This window comes from Toxorhynchites rutilus, chromosome 2 (assembly GCF_029784135.1).
Source record: "Toxorhynchites rutilus septentrionalis strain SRP chromosome 2, ASM2978413v1, whole genome shotgun sequence".
Taxonomy (NCBI): Eukaryota; Metazoa; Arthropoda; class Insecta; order Diptera; family Culicidae; genus Toxorhynchites; species Toxorhynchites rutilus.
In genome coordinates this window covers 185373290-185398919 of record NC_073745.1, presented here as the reverse complement: position 1 = coordinate 185398919, position 25630 = coordinate 185373290, and the positions used below count along the sequence as shown (strand labels likewise).

The 25630-nt window shown below is 36.4% G+C and overlaps 2 protein-coding genes across 2 annotated transcripts in view; both read right to left on the bottom strand.

Annotated features, from left to right (window-relative positions):
* Window positions 1-5579, bottom strand: part of LOC129768851 (ceramide transfer protein) — a 56521-nt gene extending 50942 nt beyond the window's left edge. Inside the window, exons 1-4 of the mRNA XM_055770788.1 lie at window positions 4889-5579; window positions 4107-4405; window positions 3811-4044; window positions 1975-2035 (exon numbers count right to left, since the gene is read on the bottom strand). Of these exons, the coding sequence (XP_055626763.1) occupies window positions 1975-2035; window positions 3811-4044; window positions 4107-4405; window positions 4889-5125 (831 nt within the window). The 5' untranslated portion in view covers window positions 5126-5579. The remainder of the gene's footprint in view (window positions 1-1974; window positions 2036-3810; window positions 4045-4106; window positions 4406-4888) is intronic.
* Window positions 5580-10844: 5265 nt separating this feature from the next.
* The window catches only part of LOC129767976 (uncharacterized), a 35711-nt gene continuing 20925 nt past the window's right edge, over window positions 10845-25630 (bottom strand). The window contains exons 2-5 of the mRNA XM_055769312.1: window positions 13154-13811; window positions 12611-12881; window positions 12408-12554; window positions 10845-12340 (exon numbers count right to left, since the gene is read on the bottom strand). Coding sequence (XP_055625287.1) covers window positions 12025-12340; window positions 12408-12554; window positions 12611-12881; window positions 13154-13769 — 1350 coding nt within the window. The 5' untranslated portion in view covers window positions 13770-13811 and the 3' untranslated portion in view covers window positions 10845-12024. The remainder of the gene's footprint in view (window positions 12341-12407; window positions 12555-12610; window positions 12882-13153; window positions 13812-25630) is intronic.

The following is a 25630-nucleotide window of genomic DNA, read 5'->3' as shown; positions in this document are numbered from 1 at the left end:
GTGGCGGTGACACTGGATGCAATAAAGTCGTCGTACGAATTGTATGCAATAGTGAAAGTAAACAGCGACATTGAGTTGTATTGGTGTGGTTACATTGCTTCCCCCTGGCTTCGATCGAATTCACCAACTTCTATCGAACAAAATTGTTTGTTTCTCTTCGTACAATCAAATTTTCTTGCCTACTCCGAGCCAATGTCACCTTACCCTTAGAAGCTTAAAACTTGTTTACTTAGCCTAAATATCAGTGAAGTTGTTGAACTAGAATAAGAGTTGAATTTCTTCACCCAAAATTCATGTACGTGAGAACACCGAATGTGTAAGTCATTTATAAATGTCACCACGGAAGCAATATTTGTTAAATATTTTTTTGCAGTTTAAAGCTGCGATAAACTTGGAAATAAAGTGTTTATTTGCTGCCGAGAACGCTGTGTTCGATTACGAAATCATCGTTTTTCGCCCCAACAGTTTTGCTTGTTCGTAACGCCAGTTTCGTTGTCCAAAAATTGCCCATAAATTCTCAATAGGATTCAAGTTGGGGCTTTGGCGTGGCCACACCATTGGTTTGAAACGAGCCGATCGGAAGAGTGCTGCTGTTTTCTTCGCAGTATGCTTCGGGTCATTATTTTGCTGGAAAGTTTATAAGTATTTGTATTTATATATTTTAAAGTAAACTTTTATTATTGGAATACTTTGATTTGAAATGGGGGTGAATTTTTGTTGTACCAATCAATGTAGTGCATCAACCATTCTCTGCAAGCAAACGACCTCAAACGGCAGTTCGCCAATTTTCGCTAGTAAGCCTTCATCTCATCTTGGTCGTTCGGTAACTGGACGGGAAATGAAGCCCAGTGATCAACAATCGCATGCAAACTGAACCGGTATGTAGACTCGAGGGGAACTTCAATCAATTGTTTGATTCGCGTTGACGGCATTAACCTTCAGTATTGAATATTCTATGTAAATGAAAATAATGTTTTTCTGCAAGTGACGAAAAGAATCCTCTGCGAAAATTTGTCTTAAGATGATTTAGTATTATAATGAAAAGTTTGAGTAGAAATCACAACAAATTCAGAGAAAATAGGTTAGGGTCAGGGACTTAAGCAGAGATCGAAATGCTCGCCCACTTGAGAGAATGAAAACATCCATTTTCACTCACAGAGGAAAATGATTGAGAATATGAGAGGCAAGGGCATGTTATACGATCACTTCGACTTTCGCGAGAAAATTCTGATTTGAAAAATTAGGCTAAACAGACTAACGTTGATCAAGTCAGCATTGATTTTTCGCTCCTTTTTTCATTTTCCATATGTTCAGCACCCAATGAGAAACGAAAAATCATTTTCGTTGGATTTCAGAGAAAGATTTCGCCACATCATTCTCTTTGAAAAAGAATTTTCGGTGAAAGGGAAGAGATGAAAATCTCAACATTGCACAACAATCGAAAACTAGAATGATGGAAAATTATCTCGCAGCTGATCGAGAGTTTTGATCTCTGGCTCTAAGTAATTAAAAAAAACTCAAAAAAGAATCATTCAAATTTTAGCAATTTAAAACTGCCCTCGGGCCTTTTAATCCAATAGAGAAATATTTGGATCCTTGGTTATTATTATCTGCGTCAATTTTCATTGAGAACTTTACGACATATTAGACATTCCGACACTGTGCGCATCGGTTAGCCTATATATGAGACTAAAGCTGACGCCTATACCAATACACAAAATGCACATGATGCGCACCTACATAACGATGAAAACTGTATTCGAACTGATTGAACACCTCGTATGTAATGATGTGAAAAGTGGTTCTTCCAAATGCCTCGTTGTATTTCGATTTCAGTCTCTTGATTATGGATATGATTCGATTGTGCTCGACAGAACTACAGAATCATAATGCTCCACAAATAGGTATGGATACATTTTTCACAATCCGATGGCTTGTACGTGCAAACAAACAATATTGATTTTCATTACTCACCTCTAAATCTGGTCCTGGAATGGAAGAGTTTCTGTTTTTAGCTGATTCATCCTTGCAAAGTCTGAAAAAGAGAAATCAGAATCATTTAATTGATATAATTATTTTAAAAAAATGAATGTTCTCTATGAACTAATAGTAATCTTGAATTTGAAGAGACTTTGTATTTGCTAGAGTCTCTTCGAAAATGACATGAAACAACAGAACGGAACGTTGAACCCTCTACAATCACACCCCGCCTTTGGACGGGATTCATGGATTTTCTTTTCAAATTTTTCAGACACTATTCACCCCCCACTAGAACGTCTTTAGTTTATTTTCATCTATCCCACATACACATTGGTTTCATGCTGGCAACTTTCTGCTAGGATTCTTTTATGTTGAAAGTCGGAAATTCGAGATAAAAGTGGAATGGGTTTTTTTAGACAAATAAAAAATTTGGGTCTTATGGCGGGTTTACATTAGGGAGATCTATAGCTATAGATGGATTTATTCACGTGAAAATAGGTGTAAACGGGTGAGAATAAATATGATACACTTATTCGAGGTATATATAACTTGAATAAATTCACCATATGTAAACGCTTGTGAATTTCTCACTGGAGAGAAATCACTAAAGTTGGATGCAGTTCTACTTCAGGTGAATAAATTCACCGAAAATATGAATATATTCATTATACAAGTTCACGCTAGTGTAAACGGTTGATGCGATTTCTATAAATCTCATCATATTTCTTCACATGAATATATCACTAGTCTAAACCCACCCTTAGAGAGTTAAAATCTATATCTCGAGTGAGCTGCAATTAGCATTATTTATTTATTTATTTATTTACATTTACATCTATCAACAGGTTCAATTACAACCCAAATGATACAAAGATTATCTTAATCTATTATACACTATCGGTTACGGAGGAGGCGGCTTTTTATAGATTTTCTCGTTAAATGGAAGTCAATGAGTTCGATTTGGTCATTAAATACGCGAGTCATGCTTGCAACGGGCTCATGGTAAGCATAGTTAGTGCGCGATGTTGGAAGACGAAGAAAATCGTGATTGCGCAAACTTCTCCTTCTGGTATTGAAATTTATTTGTCGTAGTGATTCTGGGCTATCGATATCCGCTTGTAAGAGATCGAAAACAAACAGAGCTTCCGCTGTATTGCTCGCTCGCAGAGCAGATTTAATCCCAAAAGCTTGCAGCGATCTTCGTAGCTGGGGAGGTTCTGAGGATCATTCCAGGGTAATCGACGTAGAGCGAAGCGTACAAATTTGCGTTAGACGGACTCAATTCTTCGGATGCTGTTGTCGTAATAAGGAGCCCAAACCACGGAAGGGTACTCCAAGATCGAGCGAACCAGCGAACAGTATAAAGCTTTGAGGCATTGTGTGTCGGTGAAATGTTTGGTGATACGAAACGTAAAACCAAGAGCTTTTGATGCCTTGGATACAACGTATGAAGTATGTTCTTGGAGCATTAGTTTCCAATCTAGAATGATTCTTAGGTCCTTAATGTTTGTAGTTCTATTCAATGTCGATTCATGAAGCTCATAATCGAATCGTATCGTTGATCGTTTCCGAGAGAAGGAGATGACAGAGCACTTTGAAGCATTGAGCGACATACGATTGGCTTCACACCAACCAGCAAAAATTGTAATTGTCTTTGTAAAAACACTTAAAGGTAATATGAAAATTAGTGATTTTTTGCATACAAATCATTATGACATATGAGCTTTTTTATACGCGGAAAATTTCACGGGGTATGCGAAGAAGACCGTCGAGAGAAGTCCTTCGGCTTCAGCTGGCTTATGGTAAAGAAAAATAAAAACTTAATCTTACCTGTAGAGTTCTTCAACTTTTTTACGCTTTTCTATCTCCTTGTCGATCTTCTTTTTGAAGCTTTCTTCCTTCTGTGAAATAACATCTAAGCAGAACTGTAGCGTTGTGATAACCCCAGCAGTGGTTTCACGAAATGTTATTGCTTCTCCTTTGAAGTCGATCGGATGCAAATCATCGCCACCCAAATCAACCAAAGTATTATCTTCGTTTTTCAACTGGAGAGCGTCGAAATATCTAAAAAAATAAAAACAACACATTATTGACATGTTTACGGTTCTGAAAATATAAATGTTTACCGTTGCAAGGTTTCGACTTGCCCAAACAGGATATCTCTGTAGGTTTCAATTTCATGCATCTTCTCACGCAAACCCCGACTGACACGCTTCAAACTACTTCCGCTGGCAGTCGAGAGCGTATTAGACTGCAGTGAAATGGTACTTCCATGACGTCGCAGACTAACGGTTTCCGGGTACTCAGTTTTATAGGATTGGAGCACTTCAATCCAGTTGCGCTTATCTTCCGGAGTTTCCGCACGTAGATACCAAACATTCTGTCCAATCGACACATCGAAGCGGCACTCATCGAACTCGTGTGACTATAAAGTAATTAGAACATACAATTAGATAGCTTCATCGAGGGACGAGAGGCATATCAAATATATAGGTTTAATTGGTCAATTAATTCGAATTACGGGAATTGCATTTAGATTGTTTTCTCTGTTTTAAAGACACTTTGGAGGATGTGATGGGAAATACTTTTCAACAGTGAGACTATGCAATAGCTTAATAAATTTATAGAAACCTAACAATTGTCTTTGCTTTTACATTGAATTCACTATGAATTGAGTTCATTAAGAGTACTACAAACATTTTTTTGAAAAAAAAGTCTTTCAATCTTTTCAAATTCCAAATTCAATCAACTGAGAAATGTATTCATGCAATTTCAAATTTAACTGTTATACTTGAACAACTACATAAACCAAATCTAAAATATTCCGAATTTGAATTAATCATTCAACAGGAAAGAGAAAACATATGCCATGTCATGTCTCTATATAGGCCATCTCGCTTTAGCTCACCTTGATCGTAGCTCTCTGCAGACTGATTGCCCCACGGCATCCAAAGTCGCTATCCTGTTCACTTTTGTAATAGGACAATGTGCCATCCTTCAGCACAATGAAACGAGGTTGCCACCCGTGAATGTAATTGGTCCATTTACTCAAATATCCTTTGAGTTCGGGTGAGCTCATATTAAGCTCCGTTTCTGAATCGTCACTATTCGAGACATTGTTATGCAAATACGATTCATCGGCCATTTCTGTATACTGATACAGATACTCGAAGCTCCTTAGATATACACTTTAATTCTTCCACTGTTTTGTTGGGTGACTCAACTATTGATGTCGGAAAACAAACTTTGTTTCGTTAACCGCACTATATACCCAAAGATGCATCAAATAAAATCCAATTCAAACGAATACTGTCGAACACTTCAAAATCAATCACCGGAAAAGAGATGACGAACCAAAACATTTCAGACGTTTTTCCAGGAATACACGGTAACGTACTGCCATGGATAGCACTCTGGTTCTGTATTTTATTTAGAATTCATACCGTATCATTGAAACTCTTTTATCCTTCTCGATACAGCTCAACACGATAACGGTGCTACCGGTAATTAAAATAATTTAGAAACAATATTTGCTCCCTGTGAACGTTAACCTGCGAATTAACTCTTATTGTTTTGACTCGCAACCGAACTGTTGCTATTTTTTGTGTTGCACTGACGTTTACTGCTTACAGGGTGTCATCCATTTTTCGACTGATATCCGTTGACAATTATTCTCATCTGTATTAGTCTGTGCCAAATCGAAAAAAAACTTCACATACACTCTCGGAAAAAATAGTGTATATGACGATTTTTTGGTAAATATTACCAACGATCAGCCAATTTTTGCTGAACGAATTAATCGTACATATTAAGCGATAACTATGGTAAACAAATGTCAAACCCAGATAACCAGTAAGCACTAAGAAATTGTCTTAAATCAGCACTGTATCCACCTATAGAATATTGAATAAATGCTTATTACACACTATAAATCAGTATAGCGTGGATATAATAAAGGGCTCTTTAAATGCTGCAGTTACAGCCTATAATAAGCATTACTGGAGCTTACTTAGGGCTAACAAAACACGTCAATTGTGATGACAGCCTTTACTTAGCAGTTGTTTTTGTTCCGTTTTTTTTTTTGGAAAAAAGCCATCGAATCAACCGGGATTCGACAGAAAACAAAAAAAAACCATGCATTTAATGGGCCTACACAGATTTGTTGCAACAATTTTATGGATGATATTAATGTATCATTATTTAGATTTACGGTGCACTGTTTGGAATGAGAAATAATTGTTATATGAAAATTACTTTATGAAATTCGAACTGAGGCACTTCTACAACATGTGTTTCTCTGCTGTGCCTTTGCTATCTGGACCACTGTTATAGAGCACATTACAATTTAATGTTTTCTGAATAAAATTCCCAACAAACATAAAATCGTACGTACTATTCAATTGAAGGTGATATTCAACATTCATTCAAGACACATTTGGGTAATATGATGCATATAACTGGCATACACAAGCAAAAGTGGAGGCGATATATGTATATGCCATATTTTATACGCATCCCATAAAAATCTCGTTATAATCAGAAACGCCGATGTCAACGTTTAATGATGTTTCCTCCGTTGTATCCCTGTATCATATCCCTCCTATCCGATCGATAAACTTTTACTTAGTCGTGGCAATACATACACATACTCTTTACAGATACACGAGCCGAAGGTTGTGCAGCCCACTGATTATTCACCAAGAGCTGGATTCCTCGAGTCGAGAAAGACGCACCACGCCAGATATGGGATACATACTAGGGGGCGTTGCTGATTAATAGTCAGCTGCATCCCAATAGGAAGTATCCCGTGTCGAGCACACGTACAGAACATTGGAAACAACAACATCCCGATTACAATAAATTGTAATACTAACCTCGAGCCAACCGCGAGTAATTGGTTACAAATTACTAACATAGCTATTAAGAAATACTGTCAAAATATTGAACTCCTGGCCCCGTCAGGCTGACGCCATATGAGCCTTGATAAAAATATATATTTTGGAGAAAAAAAAAGGAGCGCGGTTTCAAACTATTGCAGACTTCACTTTTGATATTTTTGATTGATTGAAGAACTAAAATGAAATAACAACAAAATCAATCAATACCATCATCATCAAAGTCTTGAGATAAAATAAATGAAATTTTAAAAAATACACACACAAAAGACAATGATTTACTCATTATATGAAATCAAGATGATGGTCCGCTTACAAAAGTACACAGTTTTTCAAATCTATTATATCTAACCAAAAGTTTCCATGTTGATATTTTTAGTATCTTAATCGTAAACACAGGCCAAGGAAAACAAAATTCAGCCGACTTGATGACGCTACAATACCATTGTGGATTTCTTCCACACTTGAAGTGAAAAAATCGTTGAGTTTCTGTTGTTTTATTGTTACTTTCCTTCTTACAGTCAAACTCAATGTCGATATTCTTACTGCCGCATGGATTACATAATGCTTTGATTTTTTCCATAGCTTCTTCGGATCATGCTGAATTGCACTTACCTCATTTTGGATGAATTTATTCTTGGAATTCTTCAGTTCACGTACATAAATATTTCTCCGTGTTCTATACGTGCTCCAAATTCCAATAGTTTTTGTGAGTTCAGCTATTATCAGATAACAATCGTCTCTCTGTGTAAGCCATCCAGGCTTTGCTATTAATATCACTGAGTACTGGGACGCCAGTCTTACTACCGGCAATTATCTGTTTCATTAAATTTTCTTCTTCAATAAATTTTGCAATATCATGAAGAGTTTCGTTCTCCGATTGGAGTTATTTTGCTCTGTAGAACAGATTGCAACGTTCGTTTTGAATAAAGGTGGTTTTATATTATCCAGCACGAAGCGAAAACGACGCGTGCCGGCACGGGCCGACAAATGCATGATGTATTTATATTATCAGGCAGAGCGGTTTCTCAATACAGACCGGCAGCGCAGACAGACGGAGCGGAGAAATTTGTTTTCGGAGTGAGAGAGTAAATTCGCGTTGACCACATTCAGCTTCGTATCACGATTTTGGGAAGCGACAATTACTATAATGGATTTTCAAGGATGTCCGAAAAATCAATATTTTCCTCTTTCTTCCAAAAATGACTTTTTTCAAAAATTCATAAAGCCGAACCAGATCGATATATCAAATTAGAGCCAATCACCTGGTCTTTTTTGAAAAAAATACTACATCTGCCGAAAATTTGGATTCTGTTCTCGTTATTATTGATTGTATTCGTATTTTATTGTTTTTTGTAGTCTCGGGACCAAGGGCGCTATATTTTTTAATATTTTTTCTGAAATTACAATTTTACAATTTTTTTTGTAGACTTTTTTTCTTTTTTCTTTCTTTTTTAAAGAGATGTTCAGACAAAGGCTTAACCTCGTAGTCTTGACCCAGTTTATTCTCAACATTAACCTTAATTAACTAAATTGAAGTTTTATCTAAAGCAGAGACAACAACTGTACCATTATTACTGTTCGCAGTCCATTTGTCTTCAATCCTTTGGTATTGACATTATCTTTCAACCACTTTCTAGTAATATCAGATTCCTGCGTAGTTTTTGTAATTTTTGTAGCATTAGCTATATTTTCAGTTGTTTTCTTTGCATCTTTCAATATCGCAGCGAAACTTAGTAGAGTTGCATATTCATTCTGAATAGCTTGCTCATCACGTCGATGTTTTTTTTAAACTTGAACACAAAAATTGCTTGCCGACAAGGAATTTTTTGACAAATTTTGACTTCTTCTTGATTTTACATTCTTCCAGAGCACTCTTCCAATTAACTGAGGTTTGAAATACATGCACAGGAATTTGATCGAAAACGATCCAACAGTTCGTACAAATATCATAAAGGAGTGGAAAATGGACGAGATCACCGTTTGTGTAGTGCTAAAACGTTTCAAAGAACGTTTGTCGGTGTTACGGAAGGTTGAACTATGGCGTCAGAGTAGTACAGTGGACCGGAGACTGCATTAGAGCATCATGAAGGCTTTCAAAGCGAACCCAGGACATTCGGATGTGGATGTAGCCCAAAAACTTGGCAGTGTTCGCAGTACAGTTCGGAATGAAAGCATTCGGGAAGGTTTCTTCATGTATCTGGCTATTAAGAAATCAACCTGGACCGTAACACGTAAAAAGTGGACTTGAAAACTGTATGACTAGGTGATGACCAAATTCAACAGATTCTACATCATGTGAAATTGGACTTTAACGAGCAAAGTTGCAAAGATGTTCCCAAAAAATATTAATTCGTTTTACGGATAAGTTTGCTGGTAAGGTAGATGATCTAGCAGGGAATATGTAGCTGTGGTCGGAAGAGTATGATTTTCATCAAAACCAAGCATTTGAACGTATAGTTAAAATAAAAATAAAAATAATAAAAATAGTTATCACCTCAATACCTGAAAAACGTATATTGTCGTTTATTAGGTCCTGCCGGCGCAACAGTGATATCACTAAAACGGAGTAGACGTCATTGAGAAAAGTAAAAAAGTTCTCCCAAACTGCCAGGAATTCCATCCAATGTGGGGTATTATCGAAAACCATCGAACATGTACACTCTGTCCAACATCTATAAGACCACCCTGAATCTATTTCGTTGTAACACAAACAGTTAGAATTTCAAAAAGATATGATCATACATTGCTGAATGCTTAGAACTGACAAAGCACAAGTCCAGATTGCGAATGTTTTCATTTGGTACACTGTTTATCTGTCGAAGAGTGGCAGTACTGTAGCTGTCCAGAAGATCCGAGGCGATTGGGGTAATCTGTGAGTGCGCTGGATCAGCGAATAGAAAACCGTGTGTTGAAGAACGCCAGCTGAGACCTGGGAGATTGAAGTCGCCAATAATTATTATTTCATTGACTGCAGCAGCAAAACAGGTTTTGCAGGTTTTGACCAACGAGTTCAATTTCCACCTAGACTTGTTCTACAGTGCGCCAAGTGATATCCTCGATAATCCGCGCCTTCAGATCTTTTCGAACTGCCAATAAAACGCCGACCCCAGATGCTTTACGGCTGTTGTACAGGAAACGATCACATCGAAAAGCTTCGTAGCTTGGTTTCGGTGAACGCAATAATACGCGTCATACGCGCCATCCGATTTTGCCAATAGGTAATCGTTGGTTTACGTATTTAGTTCATCCACGTTCTGATAGTAGACGAGAAGATCGTAAGGTTGCGGATTGGTTTTCTGTATTGGAATATCAGTGCGCCGCTCAGTCCGGCGAGTAAGCGATGATCAATCAGGTGGAGATAGTCTGAAACCGATGAGCTGATCAGGAGTCGTTGAGGGCAAAACGGAGTCATACTTGCCGGCGGTGTCGAGTTGGGAGACCCCCTCGCCACACCCACACGTAGGACAAGGACGGCTGCGGGTTGACGGAAATGGCTCGACTACGGTAGGGGGTCGAGGCCTCCCATAATACCAACTTCAGTGCGTCCCAGTGTCCGGTTGATACTCAGAACCCGGCTGCCTAGCGAAGGTCGATCAAATAACGTTGGCGAAGGTTGGCTGAAACCGAAGGGCGGATCAAGAGTCGTCGAGGGCAAAACGGAATCATACTTGCGGGAGGTGTCGAGTTGGGAGACCCCGTCACCACACCCACACGTAAGAATAGGACAGCTGCTCTCTTCTTCTTACCGTATCCTTGAGGATTCGCCAAATAATTGAGCACGACTTGACGGGATCGTCCAATCCGAACAGTAATTTCTCACTTTTCCCTTCGGCATTTTCCAGATTTATTGATCAAAACAACTTAAAAAATTGAAAATGGAACTGGTATTATACAAACTTGACACATCAAAAATACAAAAACGACAAAAACATTGCATTGAAAAATAAAAAAAATTAATTTCGGACAGTCTAACATAATAAGGTCTAGGTACAGTTTTATTTCTCAGAAATGTTTCATTCCTAACATTTGTACAGAAGGGATTGTACATATCTAACATCGTTGTATCTATCCAAACTAGTAATTAAAACAATTTCAAAATTTGAGTGCTACAAATCACAATATCAGAGTACATAAAATGAAACAATAGCTGAACGGTTGTTCTGCAAAGAGCGCACTTACTTTAGATTTTAAAACATAATTACAGTTCAAGCGAACGCTTGACTGATTCATTGCGTCAGGTTGGATGTTAGCTAATTCATATATTCAAAAGTGCCCCTACTATACAACATATCAATGAATGCAATCCAGAAATCAACACGTTTTTGGTTTCAAATGCCGGAGATAAGAACTAAACTTATAGAGAAATTATGTCGCTCTACCAACTGAGCTTCAGAATTAGATCATACATTCGATTAGCACCTTTTCTATAATTTACATAAAATAATGAATACTCTGAATTATGTTTAATGGAGTTTAACAAATTTACAATGTTTTCAGTAGAGAATGAACTAGAAAAATGAAACCCTTCTTAAGCCTATGACTATTTTTACTATTTCGAGCTTAAATTATAAATTTGTGAATTCATTTTATTATTCGAAGAATATATGTTACAACTGAGAGGGAAAAACTTATTTGATACTCGTAATAATGACTTACGGGGAGGTGCGCATCCGAAAAGTGTTTTATGTAACAATCAAAGTTCAAACTTAACAAAACAGAATATTTTATAGTATTTCTAAAGCCTTATGATGAGACGCTCAATCTTGAAGATCCCTAGCTGAATCAACAGAGTATGATTACAGTTGAACAAATACATCTTAAAATAATATGGGCACGTTCACTGATCTTTTTTTTTTGCAGATTAATCAATTGCAAATAAATTGATGTATTGCTGCGCACGTTCTTTGATGGGTTTTGCTTTATTCTATTCGCATAAATAAATAAATAAATAAATAAATAAATAGATAAATAAATATATTTTACGCTTAAATGCACTGGGTCAAATGGGGGGCACTTTGATTCACTGCGCAGAATACTTTCGACGTGTCATCAAAAACGTCACATTCATAATAATTCTCATTCCATTACAATACTGTACAACTATTTCCTGCTCCTTCGGACTGTCAAACAGACAGAATGACTACAATCACATAGCTATTTTGTTGACACCATCCAGCTGTATGACGGTTTCTTCTTTGGCCTCAACAGACGATTCGCCCATTTTCGCACTGAGAGCGTCTCGTTCAATGTCATCTATACTGTTTTCATGCAACTGCTCTTCAACTGATTCGTTACTCGATTCAGGCTTGTAATTCTGCTGAAATTTATTGGCCATTCGGAATAAACTCTTGGGACAGTCCTTATAATATGGGAAACATTCTCCAGGTCCGGCCTTTCCTTTTCCAATATTTTCGGCTGATACATACTCAGGAATGAATTCTGAATAAGGCGACATGGATGCACTAAAAATCGAACCATCATAAGGATATCAACTTGTAATTATGTCTGGATATTACTGATTATACTCACGTAAAAAATAACTTCAGCATCTCGCCTATTAGCCCAAAGCTCTCCACACGCTTCGAATGTACTTCACAAATCGCGCGTAGCATACAAGCTTTTCCATCCAATCCAAAATTACTGATGAAATCTTCAACCACTGTATACAACAAAGCCCTGGAGAGAGAGAAAAACAGAATAAGTTTTCAAACGTAACAAACTTTGAAAAATACCTTTCTCCTCCATGGAAAGAATGCTTATGTTCCTCCGGCAGCTCGGGCTTCCGATCATCGTCTTCGTCATCAATGATGTTCGTGGTGATCTTGAAGTTATCACTGCCCCGGAAATTCGTAGCACTTCGTTTTCTTCTACGCGTGTGCATAAAATCCGAAACATAATCAGCCAAAACGCTTCCCGCTGCCCGACCCATGGATCGAGCGAACAGTGGTGGCAGCACTCCGAGTGGATTTTGGTTGTCCGTTAGTCCCAATTTATCGAAATCGACTAGAATACAATTAATTGTTGATCAATAAAAGGATGAAAGAAGGAGTTAAATCATCAAGCCCTAGAACCCAAAATGGCAATTAATAACGGCGGAATCTTTACAGTTAGATCTCATAAGTAAAATAAAATTAAATTTAAAAAATAAAATCTCAGTAAATATCTAGAAAACCCTCATTGAGTTAAGTTGGTACAACTGTTTCCGACATTTGGTGATCTCAATAATGCATGTATTTTTGAATTAGTTGAACGAAATAATGATTTTCAGTACTTACTTGTGATTGGCAAACTGATGGATATATTCGAAAGAAATCCTGTTGGTGGATATCGGACAAACGGTAAGGCAATTGTCGGTGCAATAGTTAATGAAGTTCCTGGAGGCAGCGCCAGCCTTCCATCGTCAGTCACCCAAATTAATCGCTTTTTACGACTATGTGGCTTCTCCGATTCATTCGCGGACTTGTGGGTAGACGAATCATCTTCTTCACCCTTCGATTCCTTGTGTTCTCGGTTGATTGGTTCACTCTGTTGATGTTGTGTCTGACGATCGTTACCGCTAGGCACATTTTTTTTCTTATACTTTTTATTCTCTTTTTGTAGATACTTCTTCACACTTTTCGCTGCAAACGCCTCCGAGTTGACATTTGGCTCATCCAAATTGTAATAAGGCTCCGAATCTTCTTTGACATGTTTTGCAGGTTTGGTTGATTGATTATCAAATATATTAGTAATGTTAACTGGATTGGTTGAATCGTTACTGCTACTACTATGACTGGTGTTACTATTGCTGCTAGAACTACTGCTTGGAGATGATACTGTCACTTTGTGAGTCATTGCCATATGAGAGACCACTGTCAGAATGATAGCCGTCCAACACCATCGTATTTCCATATTAATGTGGTATTTTATTAGAATAAGATGTAGGTAGTCCGTCTGAAACAAAATAATAAATTTGATAAATAACTCATAGCTTTCTAGAGAGTTTTAGATCATTTAGAAAGTATCCGCGTTTATCTGTCAATAGATGGTACTGATGGTCCTATATCTGGTAACACTCCTCCAGTTACGCCTCAAGGTGACATTTTAGGTTACATTGTTCTCACCAATGAGTTCTCACCACATGGCCTAACAACTAATTCAGAGCTCTGCCGCTCCCAATTGGTTAGATTGAAAAACGACCAGAATTGATCAACAGAATAGGTGTTCAAACATATTTGATAATGCGCGAAAAATTGAGGAAGTTTAATTGAGAAGTCTTGATTCCACTATACCATAGAGTAGTGCGAGACAAAGGTGCGCACCTAACTGTTGTCGTCCAATAACTCTTGAAACAAAAGCAAATAAAATTCAGTTTACTTACCAAATTGTAACTATATATATTACCTTCGAAACTTAGTACAAGAATTTCTCGAGTTTTGTTTGTAGTAAGAAATATATTGATTGGGATATGTGTATGAAATAAATAGCCTTGGCTTAGAGAGCACACTACATTATGAGCAATATAAATCCAAAAAGGTCACCGCTACAAAATAGCAAGCCTGTATTATTATTACGTTTAATCACAATAAAACCGTTTAACTTTTTAGGTATTTTATTTGCCTACACACATTAACCCTTTGCGATCGTAATAAATTTTTATATGGGTGTCGTACTGGTCGGCAATAATTACGCTTGACATAGCAGTGAAGCATAACGTGTAAGATTATGAAAAATTATGAAAATATATTTTTTGTAAACTTTAGATAAGTATTTAGTAAACAGTGTGTTTCAATCTGATGTTTTATATAATAGTATCATCCACGAAGGAGAATCCCCGCACCGTGACTATTCTGTTATTTTTCCAGGTTTATAATACAACGCGGACTCGATTATATACAGTTTTTGATTTCTTTTCACTGTATATAATCGAATCCTGTATAAAATCGAGTCAAAAAAAAATTGTGTTATTGGTTTTTTTTGCATGTATTTTTTTTTTGAATATTAAAGAGGAATTTGGGGTTTGATTCAACTCCTTAAAATCAGAAAACACCTTTCTCACATGAAAATATTAATTTATCCGGATTCTTTCAGAAGGTGATAGACGATCATATTTGATGAAAAAAAATCCTTCTACGCATATGTTCGAATTTCAACAATGACAGAGTTATAGAATTTTTTTTTGTTTCGAACTCTGTTGCCTCAAACTGGCTCTACATTACAAAGTACGATACAGAAGACAATTTTGTTGCGTTCATTTGAAAGATGAGAAAATTTAGTACAGGATATAGTAGTGGAACATCTAGATAAGTGGATTTTAATAACATTTTGGAAGTGAAAAACATAAAAGTTTATTATTTTTAATGTGTTATTATTAATTTCATCCTAAAAAATTATATTAAACTAGATTGTTTTTATCAATTAAATTGAAGCTTTTTAACCGTTCTACAATTTGTTCTTTGACACCGTTCTTATCGTTCTTAATTTGGCTGCAATATCGATATAAACAATTGTTGGTGAAAATTCAATCAAAATCGTCACGATTTTTACCCCACTGTACATGAAATAGCCACTTAAATTACACCTTCTTGAAATAAGTCATATTTGAAATATAAAAAAAAAATATCCAAACTGTATATAAGTCCAAATTGTATATAATCCAAAATTGCATATAATCGAATTACATATAATCGAGTCTGCATATAATCGAGTCTGTATATAATCGAGTCCGACCTGTATTTTGTTTTGTACCGTTATCTTCTATTCATAAGAGCTCTGTTTTGATTCGTGTACATGTTTACGAGACATTAAGATTTGTTCAAAGAAATGGTAAAATTATATTTAATTGCATATAATATAATATTAGTACGGCTCCTTGCTATGGCGACTGAAAGTCATACGACCGCAAATGATTGATCGACTCATAGAACATATTTAACCACTACTTTGAATTGTTTGAAAATTTGACACATTTTTCTTATGAACAATTTACTTTGATAAAGTTTTAGTCTGTTTCTGCTTCAATATTATGTTTCTATATTTACCCCTTCGTGTACGAATTAATCTTCAAAAGAGCGGACCAAATGCGAACGCTTCGATGGGTTACGTATCGAATAATTTCACTACTCTGCAGAGCGTCTTAGCGCCTTATGATATGCAAGCGTACAACTAGAGAGACTCGATGTTGTGCGTTTTGGCACATTCATTTCACATCGAGTGAGACTCGATGTTGTACATGAAAGAGTTAAGTAATCTATACATGTATTTCATGATTCAAATTCTTTTAATTTGGACTAAAGTTTAATAACAGATGAATGAGTTTTTTTAATATGAATTTCAACATAAATTCATATATTTAACCACATGAACATAATATCATAATACAACATGAACATGAAAAAGATTCTGTTGCTGAACAAAAATATTTGTTTTAAGCAAATTGAATATTTTCAATTCTCTGTAACAGTTTACTTATAAATTTTATGTGCGGAAAAATATGAAATAGTCGGTTTTAAAAATCTGTGCTACAAATTCCCTGGTTCATTCAACTGATTCGTCAAAGAAATTTTACGGTGTCGACATCTGTGGCGACATTGATGTTTATATGACAAATCTCTATCAGATTGCCAGACCTGAAAGCAGTTTTAAATCGTTAAAATTTGAATGAATATTTTCATTTTACACGTAGTACTGACCTTAAGTTAATCCTTCTTTATATTTTTTCTGATAACCTCACGAGAACTAATTATTATTATATAAAATTATCTTTAGACACCATTTACGATCAAGATTGTTTCACCAGTAGTGAAAAATGTGATTTTCAATTACACAGAATGCATGTTTGATACGAAGAAGCTATTTTTTATTCATAATTTTTATTATGAAAGTGTGTTCATTCTATATGAAAATCCATTATCTTTGACGCTTCACAAAAGTTCCAGAGTCAGGTTGTGCGATTTAAAGATGACAAACAAAACTTAACGATACCTGTCAGTTTCGAGTTGCTTCGTGTGCGGATCGAAGTTGAGCTCAAGTTTGACAGCTGAAATGAAGACAAGTTGAGATCGAGTTTCAGTTGACCCATGTGCGGACGGCCTTAATATTAACTACAAATCAAAAAAGAGTTAACAAGCATTACAAGTTCCGGTTATAATTTATCTTCTGTCAATGAGAATATATTATTTTTCCATAATCGGGCCGGATACCAAATAATGACCGGATAGGCAGGATACCGAATATCCGTTTCATCTGTAGATGAGACTGTTGTTATGTGCTTCCCGGCCTGCTCCTTGTTGCTAGGCCTCTCTGCTAGCTGACAGGAGAATCACAAAGGCGTGAGGGTTGTGATGCAGTTTTCGCTTCATTTCAGGAACGGAACAAATGATATTTACACATTCACCCAAGATTTAAGTTTTCGCTTCTCTTCAGGAACGGAACAAATGATATTAACACATTCACCCAAGATTTAACCCTTTGTGGTCGTTTGTCTGCTCTCAGCCACCATAGCAATAAACCATGCTAATCTTATATTTTACCCAACCAAGTATCATTTTATGCTTTTCTTAAACGAAGTTTGATGTCTAGTGAACCTGTTCACGAATCAATACAGTGCTCCTAGGAGTAATAGATAACGGTACTCAGTATCAAACAAAGTAGTCACCCACACAAGACAAAGCATAGTGCGTTGAATACATAGGAATGTGGGACAAAACCACAACAGCAGAATTTAGCCATTCTAACACTTTGGCGTGATGGAAAAGATTGCTCATAAGTATTAGAACTACTGTTTGCATAAATGTCTCATGTCATTTGAATAATCGCATAAGTGTCTTTTTTATATATAAACATCACATTAAAATACATTGTTAATACATTGCGGTCGGAATTATTCTTCCTGGAAAGAGATCTTCTTATCTATCCACGCTAATAATATGTTGTTCATACCGAGAATCGTTACCTATTATTCATAGAAACTCCTTATGAATTCGTGAACAAGGTTCATTACACATTCGTTTACAAAAAAGTAAGCTATTATAGCGTGGAATACAGTATTTAGTATGATTCCTTGCTATGGTGTCTGAGAGCAGACAAACGACCGCAAAGGTTTACTACGTATATATAGTTCACAAAAAAAAAATATTTTTCATAATCTTGCATGTATTACTGCTTTTTCAAGGAGAAATAATTCCGACCAGTACGACACCCATGCCCAAATTTAATACGACCGCAAAGGGTTAATTTTCAACAGAGTGGATCAAACAAATATGCTTTCGTCGGGCACGCATAGTGCTACTTCACAACACTACTGAGCGTTCAAAAAGCCCAATGATATGCAATTGCACAGCGTGAAAACGTGAGGTACAACCATAAAAGCATAACAACGCACAACCATAATAGGAACATAGCATCTCTGTTTTTCAGCTTTGCAGCGATTAATAGGAACAAGGCAGCTTTCGATATTGCGATAATTGGCACGAAGATGTAAAATGGTACCAATTATTGTAATACAAAAATACATGTTTATTTCGATAAAATCGCATAAATTAGTCGAATCACAACATCAAGAAGGTTGTAATGTATACGTCTACACTGTGTTTGCACCAAAACAGTCACTTCACAGCATAAAAATTTCATTGTTTTGATCGCATATTCCTTAGCAAAATTCTAAGAAGCAAGCATCAATGGGACACACTATTTTCAAACATAATTTTTCAACAGAAGAACAATGTTTCGCATGGAATCAAGTACCAAAATCGACAAAGAAGAGATTTCTGATATTTAAAAATCATATTAGAGCCTTTAAAAATAAGATATGTTTTCTAAAGTGATGAAAAAACTCACTCGTATTACTAAATATAATAGGTACCATTGCGATGATAGGTACTTCTACCCTATATACAGAACACTATTTGTTCCAAGAGATCACCAATTAGAACACTCACTTATACTCTCACTACAGTCAAATTCTCAAAGAGATTTTAGGACATTTGTACATCGTTCCTGTTCAAAGCAGATATCGAAGAACCTGTTTTGCAGATGCGACTCACACTGAAACCAATGTCAAAGAAAAGAACCGGCAATTCATGCACGCTTCAGCGTCAGGTGAGAGCGGGAGCTTTTTTTTGCTCGCTGGAAAACCACTTTCGTCTTCAATTTCCACGTGATGCAGTACGAATCATTTTGAATAAAAGTATGCATGGGATGTTTGATTCTCGAGGTGTATCATTCCAAAATTCACAAAAATTATTAATGAACAAATTCACCTATGACCCCTCTCGTACAGTGTATATCTGAGTTAAGCTTAAAATGAAACGCGTATAAGTATGAATTAAAGAGGACAATGACGAAAAAGGCAAATTCAGGACGTTTCGTACTTAGGGTGTCGCAAATCGACTCCTCTTTATGTGACCTATAAATTACAGATTTCACTTTTCGTATGGCAGATTTCCAACTGTGACGAGGATGCAGGAGAGAATAAAATAATTTATAACTGCAATAGTGACTAAGAATAGAGTTATAAATTATCTTTAGCTTTAAAAAAGAGTTTCCTAGTTTGTGTGTTTATTGTATTCGTAGGAATAATAAAGGGTGTGTCACATCAAATTGCATCACGGAAAAAACGCTGTAGAAATTCGCCCAGTAGACCGATCCTTTTGAAAATTTTAGACAGTAAAATAAAAACTATTAAACAACTTTTGGAATTTTCCATTTTTCATACTTCGAGCCCAAGCCCGTATGCTCGTACCTTCCTCTTTACCCCGTCCATAAGGTTCTGTACAACGTAAGGTTGTAGTTTTTTTGAATAGAAATCCATTTTCTCTTGAAGTCCGCCATCGATTTAACAACTTTTGGGTTCTTCCGGAGGGCCTGCTTCATAATCGCCCAATATTTCTCTATTGGGCGAAGCTCCGGCGCGTTGGGCGGGTTCATTTCCTTTGGCACGAAAGTGACCCCGTTGGCTTCGTACCACTCCAACACGTCCTTTGAATAGTGGCACGAAGCGAGATCCGGCCAGAAGATGGTCGGGCCCTCGTGCTGCTTCAATAGTGGTAATAAGCGCTTCTGTAGGCACTCCTTAAGGTAAACCTGCCCGTTTACCGTGCCGGTCATCACGAAGGGGGCGCTCCGCTTTCCGCAAGAGCAGATCGCTTGCCACACCATGTACTTTTTGGCAAACTTGGATAGTTTCTGCTTGCGAATCTCCTCCGGAACGCTGAATTTGTCCTCTGCGGAGAAGAACAACAGGCCCGGCAGCTCACGAAAGTCCGCTTTGACGTAGGTTTCGTCGTCCATTACCAGGCAATGCGGCTTCGTCAGCATTTCGGTGTACAGCTTCCGGGCTCGCGTCTTCCCCACCATGTTTTGCCTTCCGTCGCGGTTAGGAGCCTTCTAAACCTTGTATGTACGCAGGCCCTCCCGCTGCTTGGTACGCTGGACGAATGAAATTGACAAATTCAGCTTATTGACGACATCCCGGACCGAACTTCTCGGATCACGTCTAAACTGCTTAACTACGCGCTTGTGATCTTTTTCACTGACGGAGCATCCATTTTTGCCGCTCTTCACCTTCCGGTCGATGGTTAGGTTCTCGAAGTATCGTTTTAGTACTCTGCTGACCGTGGATTGGACGATTCCCAGCATCTTACCGATGTCCCGATGTGACAACTCCGAATTCTCGAAATGAGTGCACAGGATTAATTCACGACGCTCTTTTTCGTTCGACGACATTTTTCCAAATTTACGAAAAATTGACAGTGAAGCATGGCCAACGTGATCTATACACTCTTATCTGATTTTAAAGCGAAAGCTGAAGATATAATTCCTAAAAATTAAATTTCTACAGCGTTTTTTCCGTGATGCAATTTGATGTGACACACCCTTTAGATTGTAAGAAGAATTGTTTGTAGGCAATTTTATGTATTGCATTGTTCGATTGAAGAAGTAGGAAGAATTGTGATTAGTTCTTCTTCTGTGATTCTACTCCACGTCCTTCTAAATAAAGTGATATTATAATTTCAAAGCTTTAGGATAAACCAAGTGATTTCAAGGATTTATAGAAATAAAAAAAAAACTCGTGAAAGGCCTTCGTGTCGGAGAGAACACAAATGAGAAGCGGTTCAATAACGATGAATTACTCCGTCGGAGATATATAATTATTTTAATATTGACAAAATTATACTAGTCTCATTTTCTGTCTATCTCATATATATTGAATATAACTTAACTTAATTGAGGTGAAAATAAATACCCCCCTGAAGGAACATCACATCACATTCTATGCAAACATCTTGATTAATTGGTTGATTTATCATTCAGATGAATTCAACATTTGAAGTACAACGCAAGGGAATAAAAAAAACTAAAACATCTGGCACAGTATTGTGATGCAATGTGCGGGCTATTACACGCTCAAAAACCGATGTTCTCATAGGTAGCATATGGGAAAATACAAACAAGTAAAAACGTATTTTATCATTTGAAAACCTTTAAATTGCTGAAAGGAATTCTCTGTTTGTAATTCCTGTCAGCTAACATTTCGCTACTGCAAACAATTTTAATATTCAAAATAGATAACGCCGTGTTGTTAAAACGTACAATCGTGTATACATTTTTGTAATGACTTTCTTTTTATGGCCATTAATCCAATTGTTCCACCGATGATAGGACAAATTTGCATCGCTGTCTCGTCTATAGGTTTGTGAATACAAAGCAATTGCAGACATTCCACTTCACAAATGCGTCTCTTCGTGAGTTGAATAAACGACATCATTTGCAATCGTTTGACCGATCGCCGTGTCTGGATTAATTTTATATATTGATTGTCACCTTTTCGCAATTTTTTATCGTAACTTAAATGTCTGACACCATGTAAGGGATATTAACTTTCATTTTTCGTTTTGTTTCTGTGAGCAGAATTCCAAGATGGCAGTTCATATCGTATATCGTAGTTCTTTCCGCATACACAGTTTGTCAATTAAATGTCGGGACTGGTAGTGAAAATGAACTTCTGATCAAGTTATTTTAATATTTGTTGATCTTATTTTTTTAAGTACAGTAGAACCTCGAATATTTGCAAGCGGATTTTCCACGAAAGCGAGGAATAGTAATTCTATAAGCTTTCCAGAAATTTATCATTGAGTGATATATCCTTGCTTTTTTGTTTCGGTCATGACTTTAACATTATCTGACCACCGATGTACACGACCTTACACATGAATAGTTTTTTTCCTGTATTGCTAAAACATAATTTGGATACTGAAAAAAATTCTTATTTGTGCTTGCTTCTCATACCGTTTTGTCTCATATGTCTTAAGAATGACCATCAAAACAGTATCTCATTACTCAAAATGGTACTCTTTCGCGAAATTAATTTGATTATTAGATACAATAGAGCCTGTGAAAATTTCAATTTGACAATTTTATGGATTTACAAATAAATATTTATGGTGAAAAATTAAAAGTATGATTAATCACTTGTGTCTCAAATTTCGAACACCATTTTTGTCACTGACTCATATTCCAAACACTTTTGTCTCAAATTCCGAAAAGCAAAATTATTTTTTTTTAAATCATAACCTTTAAACTACTGGACCGATTCATTTGATCGATATATCAAATTAAAGTTAATTAGCTATTCTTTTTTTGAAAAATATAAGGCTTGCAAGCAAATTGGATTTTGCTTTTGTAATTATTGATTGTATTTGTTTCTTATAGTTTACATGGTTTCGGGACCAAGGGCGCTATATCGGTATCGATACCTGTAAATGATGTTAAAATGAAGTCTATAACCCAAAGAATGTCAGGGTTTTGAATACTAAATTATTTATAACATGAAAGTTCAGTAAATTCACATTTAAAAATGAAGTGTTCACAATTTGAATCATGCATACAAACTTGATTCATATTCCGAACACTAATTTTAATGAAAATTTCTGCATAAAATATCATTTGAATTCATCCATTTTTTGTTGATTCTTACCATTTCTAGCACTTAACATGAAAACAACAAACAAAATAGTTCGAAAAACTACAAAAACTGAAAAATTAGCGATGCTTGTTTTTTGTAGAATTTGCTAACGCAAACATTTTATCATTGGTTTTGACTGCATTTTTTTTGCAAATGCTTAATATTATAAATTATAGACTGTATCGATACCTGTAAATGATGTTAAAATGAAGGCTATAACACAAAGAATTTCTGGGTTTTCATTATTCAATTTATAATAACATTAAAGTTCAGTAAATTTAAATCTGAAAGTGATGTGTTCGGAATTTGAATCATGCGTAGAATTATGATTCATATTCCGAACACTACTTCAATATTTATTTTAATGAAGATTTCTGCATAAAATATCATTTTTTTTCACCCATTTATTGTAGGTTCATACATTCTCTAGCACTTAACATGAAAACAACAAAGTAGTTGAAACAACTACAAAAACGGAAAAATGAACGATGCTTGTTTTTTACGGAATTTGCTAACGCAAACATTTATCATTATCATTGACTGTCACTTTTTTGCAAATGTCTCATATTATAAATTATAAGCTGTATCTGTAACTGATGTCAAAATGACGCCTGTACCTCAAAAAAAATGTCGGTGTTTTTATAATTCAATTATTTATAACATAAAAGTTTAGTAAACTTACATTTGAAAATGAAGTGTTCGGAATTTGAGACTGTTCGGAATATGAGACAAAACGGTATTTCACGCGTTAGCAGCGTTTCATAATTCACGATGTCCTTACCACTCAATTTTGCGAATTCTACTGCAGTTCCCTTCAGCTTCAATGCACATTCACATCGATTCAATATCGATTCAATATCGATTCAAATGCGTATTCTGACTCATTTTAAAAAATGGCATTCGACTCTTCGGTTGAACCCGTTCAAATGCTCCCAATGGCATCAAAAATGTTCTATTGGTTTTGCCCACAAACGCATAACCTGGCACGCTATCAGAGACTATGCAATCGACGCATTATCGTGTATAAGTTTTCACATTTCAGGATTTCATCAAATGCTTCAAACTACTATTCTCCAGTAACCGTTTGGTCAGTTGAAACGAACTTCTTCTAAATAATGCTATACAGTTTGAATTCCAGAACTTCATTGACACACTGTGTATGTATCATTGAATTGGATTATATGCGACAATTTAAAAGAATGCCACAAAAGTGGACAGTCACATCGTCACAGTCTGTTAGCCGGTTGGATTTGATGGTCAAAAAGTTTGATGCTTTGTGTTCTTGAACGCTCACTTCTTTGGGTTCCATGGTAGGTTTATGGCATGCTGAGTTCTGGCAACACGGGCATCGTCAGTTTAGCGATCAAGTAGGCTGGGCACTCGGCACATCTTCCACCATCTTATCATATATTAATAATGAGCGTTACTCTAAAAATTGTTAACACCGATATGTTCCACTTTTTTTAATATAGAATGGTAAAAATAGATAAATCTTTTATAATAAGTGCAGATCAGGAAGACCGAACGATGAAACTGTAGAATAAAAGTGGATAAGCGCGGCCACCGCAAAAACGGAAACGGCTCGGGACGAACGTGCAAAATAAAATAAAAGTAAAAATATTCGCGGATCGGGACGATCGTAATGATAAGCGTGCGTATCGGGACGACATGTACGGATCAGGACGACCTATAAAAAATTATAATGATTAGAGTGCGGATCGGGACGATCGTGATATTTAAAAATGGAAGTAAAAATATTTGAGGATCGGGACGACCCTATGAAAAAATTATAATGATTAGAATGCGGATCGGGACGACCACGCAGAACATGTACGGCTCAGAACGACCGTATAAAAAGTGATTGCGATAAGAGTCCGGATCCGGAAGACCGCGCTGTATAAAAATAGAAGTAAAAATATTTGCGGATCGGGACGATCGCGCAGAACAAGTACGGGGCGACCGTATGGAGAACAGAACTTAACTCGATATGTTGTTGCCAAAAGGTTACAATCAGTTCATGCATTTCAAAGGTGGTTCAAATGTTTAATGTGAAGTAAAATACACTGAGACAAAATCCACATGTATTTGTTTTTTCGTCTGTTTTATCCAATTCTTTTTTTTTTTTTTTGAGAAGAGTGAGGATGTGTGCCATGCTCAGTTCTGGCAACACGGGCATCGTCAGTTTAGCGATCAAGTGGGCTGGGCACTCGGCACATCTTCCGCCATCTTATCAGCAAGCAGTAACCTTACGGCTCCGGGATAATCTGCACAGATGTGGACTTTCTGGAATTTTGATTAATTTTATGTACAATTTGTTATCAGAAAAGCGAATGAACTTCACCCTAGGACAACTGACAACTTCCAGAAATAGTGAAATGGGTCTGCTCCGAAGTTCATGTCTAAGCCCCATTCTTTATATTTTTATGTGATATATATTGACAGTTGTTTGGCAGAACAATGCACGCTAAGACAGCTTGCAGATGACGGTGTGGTTCCTGTAAAGGGTCCACAAACCGAAAACATGCAAAGACCGTTGCAAAATTCCTTAGAAAAATTTCAATTTAAGCTTTTGGGCAGAAACATTATCCATTCATTAACCTTCAAATATCTTGGGATCTGATTTGATCCAAAATGCACTTGGAATACTCACATTGCGTATTTGAAGCGAAAATGTCAAAAGAGGGTCAACTCTCTCCGTTCGATTTGCTCTTTCTGCTTTCTCTCAGCAGCTGAAAGTCACCTTCTAAAATTGGAATGAATTCAATATCATTGTCTGCGTATAGCTCTCGGCTGTACGCACTCAACGCAT